This window comes from Elaeis guineensis, chromosome 1 (assembly GCF_000442705.2).
Source record: "Elaeis guineensis isolate ETL-2024a chromosome 1, EG11, whole genome shotgun sequence".
NCBI classification, from domain to species: Eukaryota; Viridiplantae; Streptophyta; class Magnoliopsida; order Arecales; family Arecaceae; genus Elaeis; species Elaeis guineensis.
Genome location: NC_025993.2, coordinates 104,362,184 through 104,375,299, shown reverse-complemented (window position 1 = coordinate 104,375,299; position 13,116 = coordinate 104,362,184). Strand labels below are relative to the sequence as shown.

The window sequence follows — 13,116 nt, the reverse complement described above, 5'->3', positions numbered from 1 at the left end:
TTTACTGTGTACTGGTAGATATTAAATTTGGTAAACTATGTATCAATTTATCTGTAGATATATATTGGTCATTATTGGATGTGTATTAAGAAAATTTATAATATGTATCAGTAAGCTGTCTAGTATGTATTATTTAGTCATATATTATATATTGATGAATGTTATATTTTAAAAACTATATATTGCTTTATCTATATGTATGTATTGAGACATCGGATGAATATTTTGCTACGTATGTATCAATTATTCATATCTGTGTACTGGTGAATATTAAGTTTGATAAACTATGTATCAATTTAGTTATAGATGTATATTGGATCGTTGCTGGGTGTATATCAGAAAAGCTTACGGTATATATCATCTGACTATATATTTAGTGTGTATCATATGGTTATATAGTATGTATCGTTAAAAATATATATTGAAAATGAACAAGAAAAAGAATGGTTTAATTATAAGACTAATAATTTTATTAATAATTTTTAAAATTATTTTTTAAAATTTATATTAAAAAATATATAATAAATTATAAAATTTATTTCCCCCACACGGTGTTTGTTCGTTTCTATCGGTTTGTAGCGCCAAAAATCCTTAAAATTAAGTGTCCTTTGCAGCTTTCTCGTCGGTGGCTTAAAAAGCATGGACTAATCAGTGATTGGTGCTCTTAAAGGCCGTGGACGGTCAGCTTGCTTATTTGTCAAGTTGGCCCCTGACCTGTCAGAAGAGAAATTCTTTATGCACCGCAAGTGGTGCGGAACGTGCGCACCATTCATAACGATTAGCTCGCGTATGGGGTGAAAATATAATGTATAATTTTTTTTTTAATTTTATATGTGAGTCAATTATTTTGGACGATGTGTGTGATTCTGCGCTATCCACAGTGTACAAAATTTCTCTCGATCAGAATGGTTCTGGCACTCGATAGTCCAACCTGTCGATATATTGACCCACTCGCATGGGTATGTGTTTGGTGATTGCCGCACAGATTTTAAGAGATAAAAACGTTATCATTATTATTATTATTTTTTTTCTCTCTTTCTCTCTCTCAAGCAACATTTTTTTTTATTCATACAAAATTATTTTATTTATTTTTTTGAATAGAAGTTATTTTATTTGTTTGCTAAACAGATCGACTCCAAATGAGATTTATTTTTATATTATTTTAATTAAAAAATTAAATTATAATATAAAAAAAATATAATTAATCTGATATTAATTGTGAGTCAAAGAAGATTCTATCTTATATAAAAAAATTATTTTTTTTATATAAAATATTTTTTGAAAAATAAAATTATGAGATCTATAGATTAAAATGAATAATACTTCACGTGCCTAACTATGAGTTCTTAACCGTAATAATAACGTACCAGCTAGAAGATTTGATAAAAATAAGAAAAGAGCATCATTTGTCTCAATTGATTGGAAAATTATATTGTGGTATAGAAAGGAGAATATTATTAGTCTCACATTGATTATGAGTCAAAAAAATTATTCTTCTCATGTGAGATATTTTTTGAAGGATAAAATCGTGAAGTCCATGTATCAAAATAAATAATATCTCATGTACCGAGTTACGAGTCTTTGGGTGCAACATGTTGCATTGTAATAAATTATCAGCATCAAATTTAGTATTTAGCAACAAATTTACTCATTTTCTATCTTAGAGGCTATATCTCATGTTTAATTCCTCTTTTTTTTTTTTGCATATTATATAATTGTCAGCATGACATATTGAAGAAAAAAATATCTAAAACTAGATCCCTGATGAACAAGTCCGAGAACACAAATGGAAATAGGGCGGATCATATATATCAATTTATCAATTTATTAGTGAGTTATTTTCACATGTTCAACATTGGCAAGCACTCCGTTGAACTTTAAATTTAATTCGTACTATATAAAGAAATCTGAACAATATCAACTGTAGTTAGCTTGAGTCAAGTCAAATGACTCCAACTCTAACTTAACCAATGAACATTGGTATCCATCTCTCGTCGAACGCCTATAATCCAGGAATCTCTGTTATCACTGAGAGTTTTGTTCCACACCTGCGCACAGTCCCCTCTGGCTTCCAGAATAAAAGCAAACCGCCTTTCCCAAAATGGCTGACGCCTTTCGTTGCTGATCTCCTATCCAGCTTTCTGCTCGCCCACTCCGTTACGAGCCGACAGCTGTTAACTCTCCTCCCCACACGTAGCAACCGCGCATTGAATCATTCAAAGGAAACAGAGAGAAGTCCTGGGGATCCGTCACTCCCTTCGCCTCCCCGCGCGCCGCGCCTCACTCTCAAACCCCACTCGCTCTTGGATCCAGATCAAGAACCATAACTCCCGTCTCGTACTGTTTCCCTCCTCCTTCCGTAAACCCTCGAGTTATCTTCTTGTTCTTGGTTCTTGATCGATGGCCTTCCCGTTCGCGGGGATTCGCTTCCCCGCCGTGAAAGCTTCGGGGCTATCACCTCGATCGGGGATTCATGGAGATCGACGGAATGGTGGGAATCCCTCACTCCCATTCTTGAAGAAGGCTTCTTTCCCGGGTAAGCTCTCTGTATCTTTCTCGCTTCGGAGCTTGTTCGTTTTTCTGTTCTCGACTTTGTTCTGCCGGAGTTTCCTGGATGGTACTTTGATGTTTCTATTCGGTAGTCTGAGGTAGCGTGTGCTTGTTTTGTTTCTCGGATGATCAAACTTTTGCTGCTAACTGTTTCTTGTACTGTGTTTCGGTTCTGCTCCTTTTCTGTCAATTTTCTGGTCCTTTTATACTCTGCCCTGTGATTTGTGTTCATTTTCTTGGATCTTGTACATTATTATTGTATTTTTTTTTCTTCGTTTTTTCTAATTATAGGGTGTTGATCACACCTTTTTTGGTTTTGGGGGGACAAAATTTGTGCAGAAGATACCGATGTATGTATTATGTGCTACTGCTATATCTTCTTTTTAATTTAAGTTTTCCGCGTGTGTATGGTGACATTCCATATATTAAATGAAAGATAAAAAAAGGACATGGGAAAAAGTAGCGTGTGATCTTTGCTTGCGATTCAGCTGTTGGTTTGAGACATTGGGGAAGGATGGGTTGTCATGTTGTGGGGCACGAGGTGGTTATTATGTCTTAAACTTAGGACTGTGTCTTTTTTGGAGTTGGAGCTTTGGAGAAAATAGGACAAAATCGCACCATGTTTTCAGTTGTAAGCTTTGCATTAAATAGAAAGTTCCTTCAACTTGGAGACTGACAGGTTTTGCAGCTTGTTGAGATCTATATTTTGATTTCTCAAAGTCATTGTTCTTGGAATAATGTTAAGTAAGATGTGAGCCTGAATGAAATAATGTTAAGTAAAGAACCAAGACAAAGTGATTGGAATAGTTGTGGGTATTAATATATGCAAGCCTTCTTGTATGTATTTGCTCAGAGATTTTGAGGGTAGCTGTGTTGGTGGCCTAAATGTAGATGCATTCATGCTTTAGACAAGAATCATCATGGATGATAATATTCTACAAGATACTTGAAAAATTGAGGTGCATTTCTTACACAATCATGTGGGCGTTTGCATGATGAAAGGTGACCAGGTGTCTCATGACATCATCAAGCATATTTTCTTGCTTTCTAGCTTGACAAAATCACCTTGGTGGAGTTATGGTCTTATTATCTGTTTAGTGCCTTAGCAGAAAAGTTCACATGATCCATCTTTTTGGTTGTCTTCGGCCTGGATTATATCCTTCTTAAAATCATGAAACGTGAGAGCCTATTGGTCGTGAACATGGTACATATGAGAATTATGTCTCTGGAATGAAAGACTGACTGGGAATTGGAGCTGCCAAGTCATTGGCATTGTTCTCTTATAGATAGCATATTTACATCGTAGATACGTAAGGTAAGGGCATTATGCTAGGTTCTTTCTGCTGTCTTACTCATAGACATTATATGATTCTTAAGAATCTGGAAATTAGGAAGTATCCATGAGAGTGGGTCAGGAAACATCGAGTTCTTTAAATCTGGACAGTGTTTTGGAGTGATAGTTTCTTTAAGGCCGAGAGTGTATCAGCAAGCTAGAGTTGTGCTTGGATCACGGCTGAGAGTTTTCCCTATGACTGTGACATGCTAATTTTGTATATTTGGATGCAAGTAGGGAGACCACTTCGAGATATATTCCTTAGATTACAAAAAATGGTTTGGAAAAATACAGATGACTCTGAAGGTTAGATTACTTTGTAGAATCAACCTTTGTCGACATTGATTATTAGGAACATATGTAGCTAGAACATGCATGGTCAAATAGCTACCAAAAAATATCTAATGTTAGCATTGGTTCAAGCTCTCAAAATCATGTAAAAACTATCTGTGCTATAGTTGAAGTGTTTTGAGTGGAACCATGCAGCATAGAAGTTTTGAAAAGTATGGAAACTCCAATTGGCATTTTGGGAAAAAAGGCATCTGAGATGTAGTGGTATAAGAAAGAGGCTTTGGAGAAAAAAACAGCTATTTATGATACTGCCAAGGTTTTTATCTCAGGCGTGATTTCAGTTTGTATCGGTATGGGCACCCCTCGTATGAGAAATAGAAAATATCGACTTAGGGGTGAAAGTGGTATGGATATTATCCGTCCGGATCTGTTTTCGTATCCGAATCAATCCGGATTTGGATAGAAATTTGAGAATCCGACTAATATCCTTATTCATATCCATCAAAAAAAAAAAAGAGGATATGGATATGGATAGACAACTATCTGATCCGTATCCGAATATCCGAATCTATATGTAATTTTATATCATTTTATATTATACTTATTAATTTTTTTAAGAAAAATATATAATTATATAAATATATTATTAACTTGATTTATCATCTATTTAGTAATATCTTTGATTTCGTAGTCATAAAGCTTAATTATCTAAGTAATATATGTAATTATCCATACTTCCAATATCTGAATCATATTTGTATCTGTTTAAAACAAATATGGATATAAATTTTTGCGTTTGAATAATATCTGTATCCGTATTTGTATTCGTTAGATAAAACAAATATAGATATGGATATTGTGGTATCCAATCCGTATCCGATCCGGTTTCAGCTCTTTATCGACCTCTTCTATCCCAATATATTGGCTGATACAATATCAGTATGTTGGCCAATACTTTTCAATTAAATATCTAATGCCGAATTAGTTATTAATTTCAAATTTAATATCTTTAAATGATTATTAGTTTTGGATTTAATGTATTGGCTGAAATTTTGACAAAAAATATCAGCTGAGATCTTGGAACATCTCAGACCTTCCAAAGTTTCCCTGCTTCCTCTCTGGGCCAAAGATAAACTGAGATCCTAGTTCATCTCTGTCTCGGCCACCTGCTTAGATGACCAATTTGTTGGTTCTCAAAACCTTGGCTAGTTCTCAGGAGTGCACTTTGAACTTCAGATGAACTCGCCTGCTGTGGTTGCAACCCTTAATGAGAACTGAAGGCAAAGATTTATAGAACCATCCCTAGAATACAGGGAGGGGACGGTGTTTTGGTTTTGGAATCAACTTCGGATGAAAGATGACATTTTGGTGAAGATGATGCATTATTTGTAGAAGCGTGATGACATTTTAGTGAAGATGATATGCTATGTATAAGTTCTCTCTTTTCTTTACTTCCTTTAAATCATATGTATTCCTGTTAGTGTAATGCTAACTGTATTTCTTTTTCAGGGAAATTACTTGCTGGAAATTCTTCTTATGAACCAGATTCTGCATCTATGACTGTTTTTGCATCTGGAAAGGTGCTGATTCCAGGTGGCGAAAGTGATGGTTTGTCATCTTCTGCAGATTCAATTGGGAACCCTGAAGTTGCTCCTGATGACGTGCGGGTGCATTCTAGGATAGGCAAATTCCTTTTGGTTTTTACGTCTACATGGTCTTGCAATGTTGTTCACTGTGATATCTAGCTCAATGACCAAAGAAATGGAAGAGGAAGTGACACTTCTATTTGAGCATGTAATCTTCTTGAATCTGCCGAGTCCATATAATTTCCTTGATTGTTTTTGCCCACAATATATTTGATTTCATATGGACTTTGGCATTTTTAGGCCTCTTTGGTTTTATCTGAACCCAAAATTGTATTAAATCTTAGCACTTCCCAACCGCCGCAAGTTCCTTCTCCTCCTGCTCCCTTTTTTTGATATCAAATTGAAAGGATAAGAAACTAAAAAGATAGTACCTGTTTTTCCTCTAGTTCTTAGTCCGGCATATAGATTTCTACTCCATATGCCTAGGTTGCCAAGGCAGGTTTTGCTCACCGTATTTTTAAGCAAGCTGATTCAAATCTCTTTTCTTCTTATTATTTTGATATCGCTTATCCTTTTCCCCTCAAAACTCTTTAAAAATCTTTCCCTTTCAAACTTCTGCACTTAATTTCATGTGAGTCTGCTTCCTCACACTGCCCTTTTTCATGACTGATCTACATGTGATTCTTTTGGTAGGTATTACAAGAACCAACAGGTCTACACATTGAAGATGAGGATAAGGTAGAAGCTAGGTGGACACCGATGTCTTCAGAAGCCATGAATGATGAAATCATGAATGAAGGTGCTAAACAGTCTTTACATCCTCCAGCCAATCAGACAATTGAAAAGGTTGTTGAGGAGAAACCAAGATTTATTCCTCCACCTGGTACTGGACAAAGAATTTATGAAATTGACCCATCTTTGGAAGGTCATCGTGCACATCTCCATTATCGGTAGGCTGCTCTTTGCTACATGTTTTACAAGATGTTTGTTCTGTTGTCGTGATGTGAATTTGGTAATTTTTGAAAACATGTTAAAATAAAAACAATTTAATGAAGATTGTTAATTGGCATATATGGTGAATCGGGAGAGCCTGAAAACATCAATATCAACGAAGCAGAAAAGACATCTAGTCTGCACATATTTTTCAGCTCATCATTTCAGTATGTAACTTTATACCCAACTTTATCTCTTCGAAAGTTGATGCAGAGTCCAAATAACAAACTCAGACAATTTCAACCAAATGTAGGATCTACCAAGTTATATGCTTTCGGCTAAAATAGCAGGCCTTAGAAAGCTGTTACTGGGCCACTCAGAATGGGGCTTATATGGGTCAAAGTTTTTGAAAGAAACAAAGGTGTTGTTCATCTAAAAAAAAAAATGACGTATTTTTCTGTAGTTCCAGCAAACCTGATGATTTTGAATGAGCCTGCTGCTGAGTAATGAAGTCTTCATAATAGTTAAAGGTCGACGTTGTATAATCTGAAAGACTAAGAATTGAAAAAACTTCAAAAACACTATACTTTTACGCATTCATGAATTAATGTTTAAAGTAGTATGTCAATTTGTTGGGTACATTCAAGTTCACAAAGAGACACGTACACGTGGTAGAAGCAATTTACTAAACTCAGTATAAAGCCAGAAGCGTAGAGCCATGAGTATTCATAAACCAACTTGGCTACCGAGTTGGTTGCTTAAAGCCTGGAAAATACAAGGTCTGTATCTCTTCTTTGCAGGATAGCTGCATTTGATCTGAAATGTTCCTGTCCTCCATGCTACCGCTTTTCGAATGGACTGTACACGTTTAGGTTCAACTCTAAAATCGGCCCATTCAACTTAAGCTCAATTTGCATATAGAGCAAGCTTATTCCAGCTGTACTCAAGTGGCTCTAGGAATCCTTCGACAACCATTCTGTTTTACATTCACAGGTAGTCCTAAAAAAAATGCTCATAAATGGTACTATGGTCATGATGAACTTCGTATGATAAGTATAGCTAGCATCCTCCGTCAATCTTAGTTAATTTTTACTGGCTAGTTACAGTGTAATGATTTTCTCTACCTTCAAGCAACCTAGGTACTATCATTAAGCAGTACATGAACAAATTGCAGTTTAATATTGAGAGTATAAAGATACATGCTAATGTATTCTTGAAGCTTTTATACCTAGTGAAACCTGGGATGGTGGAGTTGAATACACTGCACAGTAAAGCCAGATATATTCCTTTTTTTTTTTTTTTTTTTTTTTTTTTTTTTTTTTGTGCAATACCTATGATTTGAACCCCAGACATCCTCCATGGGCAAGATCCTAGCGAGAGATTGCCAGTCAACCAAGCATAATAACAAATATATTCATGTAACAAAGACCTACACTGAAATAGATACATGTGAGAGGGAGCGAGAGATAACATTAGATTCTCCTTTTGGTTTCAGGCGGTTTTAGATTCTGACGATATACCTTTTGGTGGATTCAACCAAATCGATCGCACTGCCGCGTACTTGAGCTATGTAAGAATTTGCTTTAGGTTCTTTTAATGTCATCAGTTCTGCTTGCCTTGAGATTATGTTTCACCATTTGTTCCGGTGCTCTTGCAGGAAGGTCTATATGATAATAGGCCCCGTTCCTTCTTGGTGTATGCCCCAAGTAGAACAGCTGTCGTGTATGCTCTATCTGAGGACTGATTTGACATTGTGAAGTCATTTACTACTGTAAGAAAAGCTGCATGCGAATCGTATGGTTTGTGCTATCTCAAAGCATCGTGAAGGAGGTAAGAGTATGCATTGCAGCTGATACTGCTGGTCTCTTTTTTCATCCCATAATGTATAGCTTCGGAGAGAGAAATTTGATGGTCAAGTCGTCAAGGTTCCACGGGCAAGGATGATCGTTAAACCATCTGTTTCCAATCGCTGCAGCTACACATGGCATGGCATTATGTACATTGTCGCTTAGCCACTTTATTCATCCAAATCCATAGGATCTTTCACATGCTCATCTTTGTCCACCTTTTAATATTATTTATGAATAAATCATGTCCCATGAAATTAGGAGGGGCATAAAGCCATGATGGTAAACAGACTGGTACCATTGTGCATTTATTGTTGATACTTTAAGATTTGTGCTCGGAGTCTGTCTCATGTGATTGTTGGCAATCGGTCTGGATGCGGCAGTCGGCGGCATTGGAGGGGATGGTCAGCAACCCCGGCAACCTTCTGGAGGCCTTGCCGGGGGGAGGAGAGGGTGGTGGTAAAGGGATCAATTGGATTCCGAATGAAAGAGGGCGGTGCAAGGGTACATCGTTTGGGTTTCGTTGAAATCTTCATCAGAGGAGGTGAAGAAGCTCCTTAGGTGGTTTTTGGAAGTGGTTGAGCTCCCGAAAGAAGAAGTTTGAATGGATATGGAGAGGTGGGTGGCCTCGGTATGGTGGCTAGAAGCCTCGGTCGAAAAGTAGCGATGGAGGTGGTGGTTGGGGAATTTTGGCAGCGATCGCGCGGGGAGGTGACGGGCTACAGCTTGAAGCATGGCCACCATCGATCAGGTGCTGGCGATGGAGCTTGGGTGGTCATCGACCAGGCATTGGCAATGGAGTATTGGTGGTCGAGATTTTTTCCATTAAAAGGAGCTATTCGCTCGACCTTGGTTTGGGTATGGTTGCACCAGCTTCCGAAAGAGCTTTGGGGGGAGGTGGCGATTCAGAGCATCCTCAACCTGACCGATGAATTGACGTCGATGGATGACTGCATGCCGGAGTGGAGATGGCTTGACTTCACCCAGGCCCGTGTCAAGCTTGATCTCCTCTGGCCGTTGAGACCAAGGTTGTTGATCAATGGATCGGAAAGCCCTCTTTGGCAGAGATTTGTATATGAGAACCTTGACAACATCTATCTTCGGTGCGACCGCTTCCATTCCTCGATAGCGTGCCCAACAGGTGGTGTAGAGGGAGAGTTCGTCGGTCGGCCTTTGCTTAGAGAACGTGGTCCAAATTGGAGGAGAGGTGGTGGGGCGGATGGTGGGCTATGCTTGGTTGCCATTCGATAATGGCTGCTCGACCTCAAGGTGATGAAAATTTTAGAGAGAAAAAGTGCCAAGTCAACTTGGGCCTCTGGGTAGGAACCCAGGCCAAGCCGACCCAAAAAGGAGTCAACTCAAGGTGGCTCAGATCGAGTTGACCTATCAATGGATCCGACGACTGGATCAAACCAGCCAAGATCGAATGGAGGCGATCGCCCCTCTGACCTAGGTTCGAATCAACGGTCAGATCGGAGGTGGGAGGGGCAGCGTGAAGATTGGTGGAGGGGGGGCAGCATTGAGATTGATGTGCTCGAGCCTGGACGTAGTCCGGCCTACCAATAGGTTCGATTTGTTGGTGTCGGGCCATGACACGAGGGAAAGCTCGTGCACAGTTGCTAGTTCCTCTGGGCCATGGACCGATGCGGTGGACATGGTGGGGGTGGGCTTAAGCCAACCCAAGCACGCCTAGCGTAGTGAATTTGATACTGGTTGGGTCCTGTGAAGTCCAATGGATGGGAAAAAGGGTTCAGTGGACCCAAAAAGGATCCTGCAAAGCTGAATAAGGCCAAGGGCAAGGCCCTAGCTTGCTTGGAGGTCCGGATGCATGAATCAACTACTTCAGGAGGCCTTGAGGTATCATTTTCTCTCTCAGGACTCCAGAGAAAGGAGAAACAACCATACTTTAGACGGATGCATCGATGGCTGACCTTGGTGCCCCAGTGGTGGTGGGGCACTCTGAGCAGGGGCTGTTGCCCAAGATGGAAGGTAATCTAGTGTATATGGATTCCTTGACGAAAGGCCTAGTCATGGAGCACGATAAGGCAGTAGTTCGATTGAGATAGACCATGCAGGGGGAGGGGAGTCCATCAGCTATGGACTCTATAGCAGTGAGAACAGAGGTTGACACTTAGGTTGAAGGGTGTATCGATGTGGATCCCGTTCTTCACTAGTTGCCCCAACGAGGTTGCTGATTTGGAACACCTCGGAACAGGGAAGCCCTTGTTCTCGATGATGTTCGACAGATCATCCAGCAGCACTGTCCAGAAATCTTTATCCTACTTGAGACCTAATGTTGGGAATGAGCCTTGCCTGAGTCAGAAGATGGATTCTACTAGCATAGAGCACCTACATAGTGAAGTCTAGGGGTTTGTCCAAGGGGATCATGGTTCTGTAGAGTTGCGCCTTGGTCAGGATAGATGCTTTTCATAAGGTGAGCAGTACGTAGCTTTAACGATCTCGGAGCAGAGCGGAGGCTTTTGACTTCTATCAGAAGTGTACACGAGCATCGAGTACAAGAAGCGGAAGGTTCTCTGATCCAATAACTCCAGGATGGTGGAGCAGGACTTGCCTTCTCTTATCGTCGAAGATTTCAACTCCATTGTAGGATTCCACGAGAAGATGGATGATACATAATATGCTGATAGTATTGACTCTAGAAAGTTCAAGAAGTTCATTGGTAACTTGAGCTCGATTGACCTTGGCTACACTAGACTCAAGTTCACCTAGTGTAATAACTGGCTAGGAGTCAGGATTTAGAAGAGGATTGATTGGACACTTACCACTACTGACTGGTTCCAGTATTTTCTTGGACACCAAATGCAGCACCTTCTTAGGATTGCTTCGGACCATTTCCTGCTTCTCATCACCACTGTTAGCCCACACTTGTCCAAGGCTCTATTCAGATTTAAGAAGTTCTAGACATTCTATCCAAGATCGTGGGATCTGATTAGAGAAGTTTGGAGGATGCTGGTCTGTGGTAATGTGAGATATCAAGTGATTAGGCGGCTTGAGTTGGCGAGGCGTAGGCTCATCTGATGAATTATCTTGAGGTTGGTGATATCTTTAAATGGATCCAGGAGATGGAGGTGGACATTACGAAGCTCTAGAGGAGGGAGGATCAGGAGAGGACCTTTAGGAGCCTGATATGAGAGAGCTTCAACATAAGCTCTTCATGCACCACTCTTTGTTGAGATAGGAGAAGATGCTATGGAGGCAAAAGTCTAGGATGCAGTGGATCAGGAAGAGTGATCGGAACATAAGATTCTTCCATCAATCGACGATGATCCAGAGATCTACCAATTGCATTAGGCAGCTGAAAAGTTATAATAGAGTAGTGGAGGACAGTGATGAGATTAAGGATCAAATTCTATAGTTCTTCAGATAGTGTTGGACTACTCTTTTGGATGGGGATGCCCCCTCTAGGGATCCCATCCTGTGTGCAGCATCTCTGATGTGGAGAATGAGACCCTGACTCATCTAGTCTCTGTTAAAGAGGTGCGGGAGACCCTCTGATCCCTCAGGGAGGAAAAGCTTTGGGGTCGGATGGATTTCCTCCTCATTTTTCAATCATTGGAGAGGTGGTTGAGATGGTGCAGATGATTTTTGAGTTCAGAGATATTTCAAAGGAGTCGAAGAAGACGTTGATCACCCTCATCTTGAAGAGACTTGATGCATTGCCTCAGGGCACTTTAGGCCGATCAATGCTTGTAACACTCTCTATAAAGTGGATGTGAGGGTTCGACTGAAGCTGGTTGTTCCTTGCTTGATTAGCTTGGAATTGATGCTTTTATCGGTGGCCATTACATCACCGATAATATCTTACCTATCCAAAAGTTTATGCATGATTTGTGGCATGCCCCCATTCATTAGAGCTTGATGGCGATCCGAACGAACTTACGATCGGATGAGCTGACGATTTCTACGTCAGATGCTTCATAAGTTCGGCTTCCATGATTAATGGATTGATTGGGTCATGGCCTATATGGAGGCCCCAAGCTATGCTATCCTGATCAATGGCACCCCACAGCCTTCTTTCACTCGACAAGCGGACTTCGCCAACGATGCGCTTTCTCTCCCTACTTGTTTATTTTGTATGCTGATGCTTTGTCTTATACTCTTCGAGCAGCCGTTTAGAGGGCAGAGTTGGAGCCCTACTAGCTTACCCCCGAGATTCAGTCGCTCTCACACCTTTTTTCTAGATGACTACTTGCTCATTGATCAAATCTTGATTCAGAATGTGAGGTGCTTCATGTCTATTATTGAGATCTATTATCAAGCTTTTAGCCCGCTCATGAATTCGCGAAGCCTATGATCACCTTTAGCCCCAAGACGAAGGTCCAAATGAAGTAGGTGATTCGAGATAGATTAGAGATTTTTGAGTAGACTGGAATGCTGACCTATCGGAGGTTCCTATCATGGGATGAAGATTTCAGAGGGCTTATTATCGACCCATAGAGCAGCAGATTTGAGATCATCTTGAGGGCCAGCAAGCCAATGCCCTCTTAATGATGGGAAGGACTACTCTCGTGAGATTAATCATAAGTCCCATTCTGATCTACCTCTTGGTGAACAC

At 39.9% G+C, this 13,116-nt stretch overlaps 1 protein-coding gene across 2 annotated transcripts; it reads left to right on the top strand.

Annotated features, from left to right (window-relative positions):
• The first annotated feature begins 2,052 nt into the window (after window positions 1–2,052).
• On the top strand, window positions 2,053–8,817 carry LOC105038216 (1,4-alpha-glucan-branching enzyme 1, chloroplastic/amyloplastic). Of its 2 annotated transcripts, none has more exons than XM_010913941.4 (5): window positions 2,053–2,536; window positions 5,684–5,835; window positions 6,454–6,710; window positions 8,189–8,263; window positions 8,351–8,817. In XM_010913941.4, exons 1-4 carry the CDS (start codon window positions 2,401–2,403, stop codon window positions 8,196–8,198), a joined length of 555 nt encoding a protein of 184 aa, XP_010912243.1. In that variant the 5' UTR covers window positions 2,053–2,400; the 3' UTR covers window positions 8,199–8,263; window positions 8,351–8,817. The 2 variants fall into 2 exon arrangements, with proteins under 2 accessions (XP_010912243.1, XP_073114108.1); XM_073258007.1 differs by having other exon boundaries at window positions 6,454–6,920.
• The last annotated feature ends 4,299 nt before the right edge of the window (window positions 8,818–13,116 follow it).

Excerpts from the sequence above, each read along its gene's own strand:
- LOC105038216 (XM_010913941.4), top strand. The coding sequence starts at position 2,401 with ATGGCCTTCCCGTTCGCGGGGATTCGCTTCCCCGCCGTGAAAGCTTCG. Across the intron at positions 2,537-5,683 it reads GAAGAAGGCTTCTTTCCCGG|GGAAATTACTTGCTGGAAAT; the intron begins GTAAGCTCTCTG and ends TTTCTTTTTCAG. Across the intron at positions 5,836-6,453 it reads CTGAAGTTGCTCCTGATGAC|GTATTACAAGAACCAACAGG; the intron begins GTGCGGGTGCAT and ends TTCTTTTGGTAG.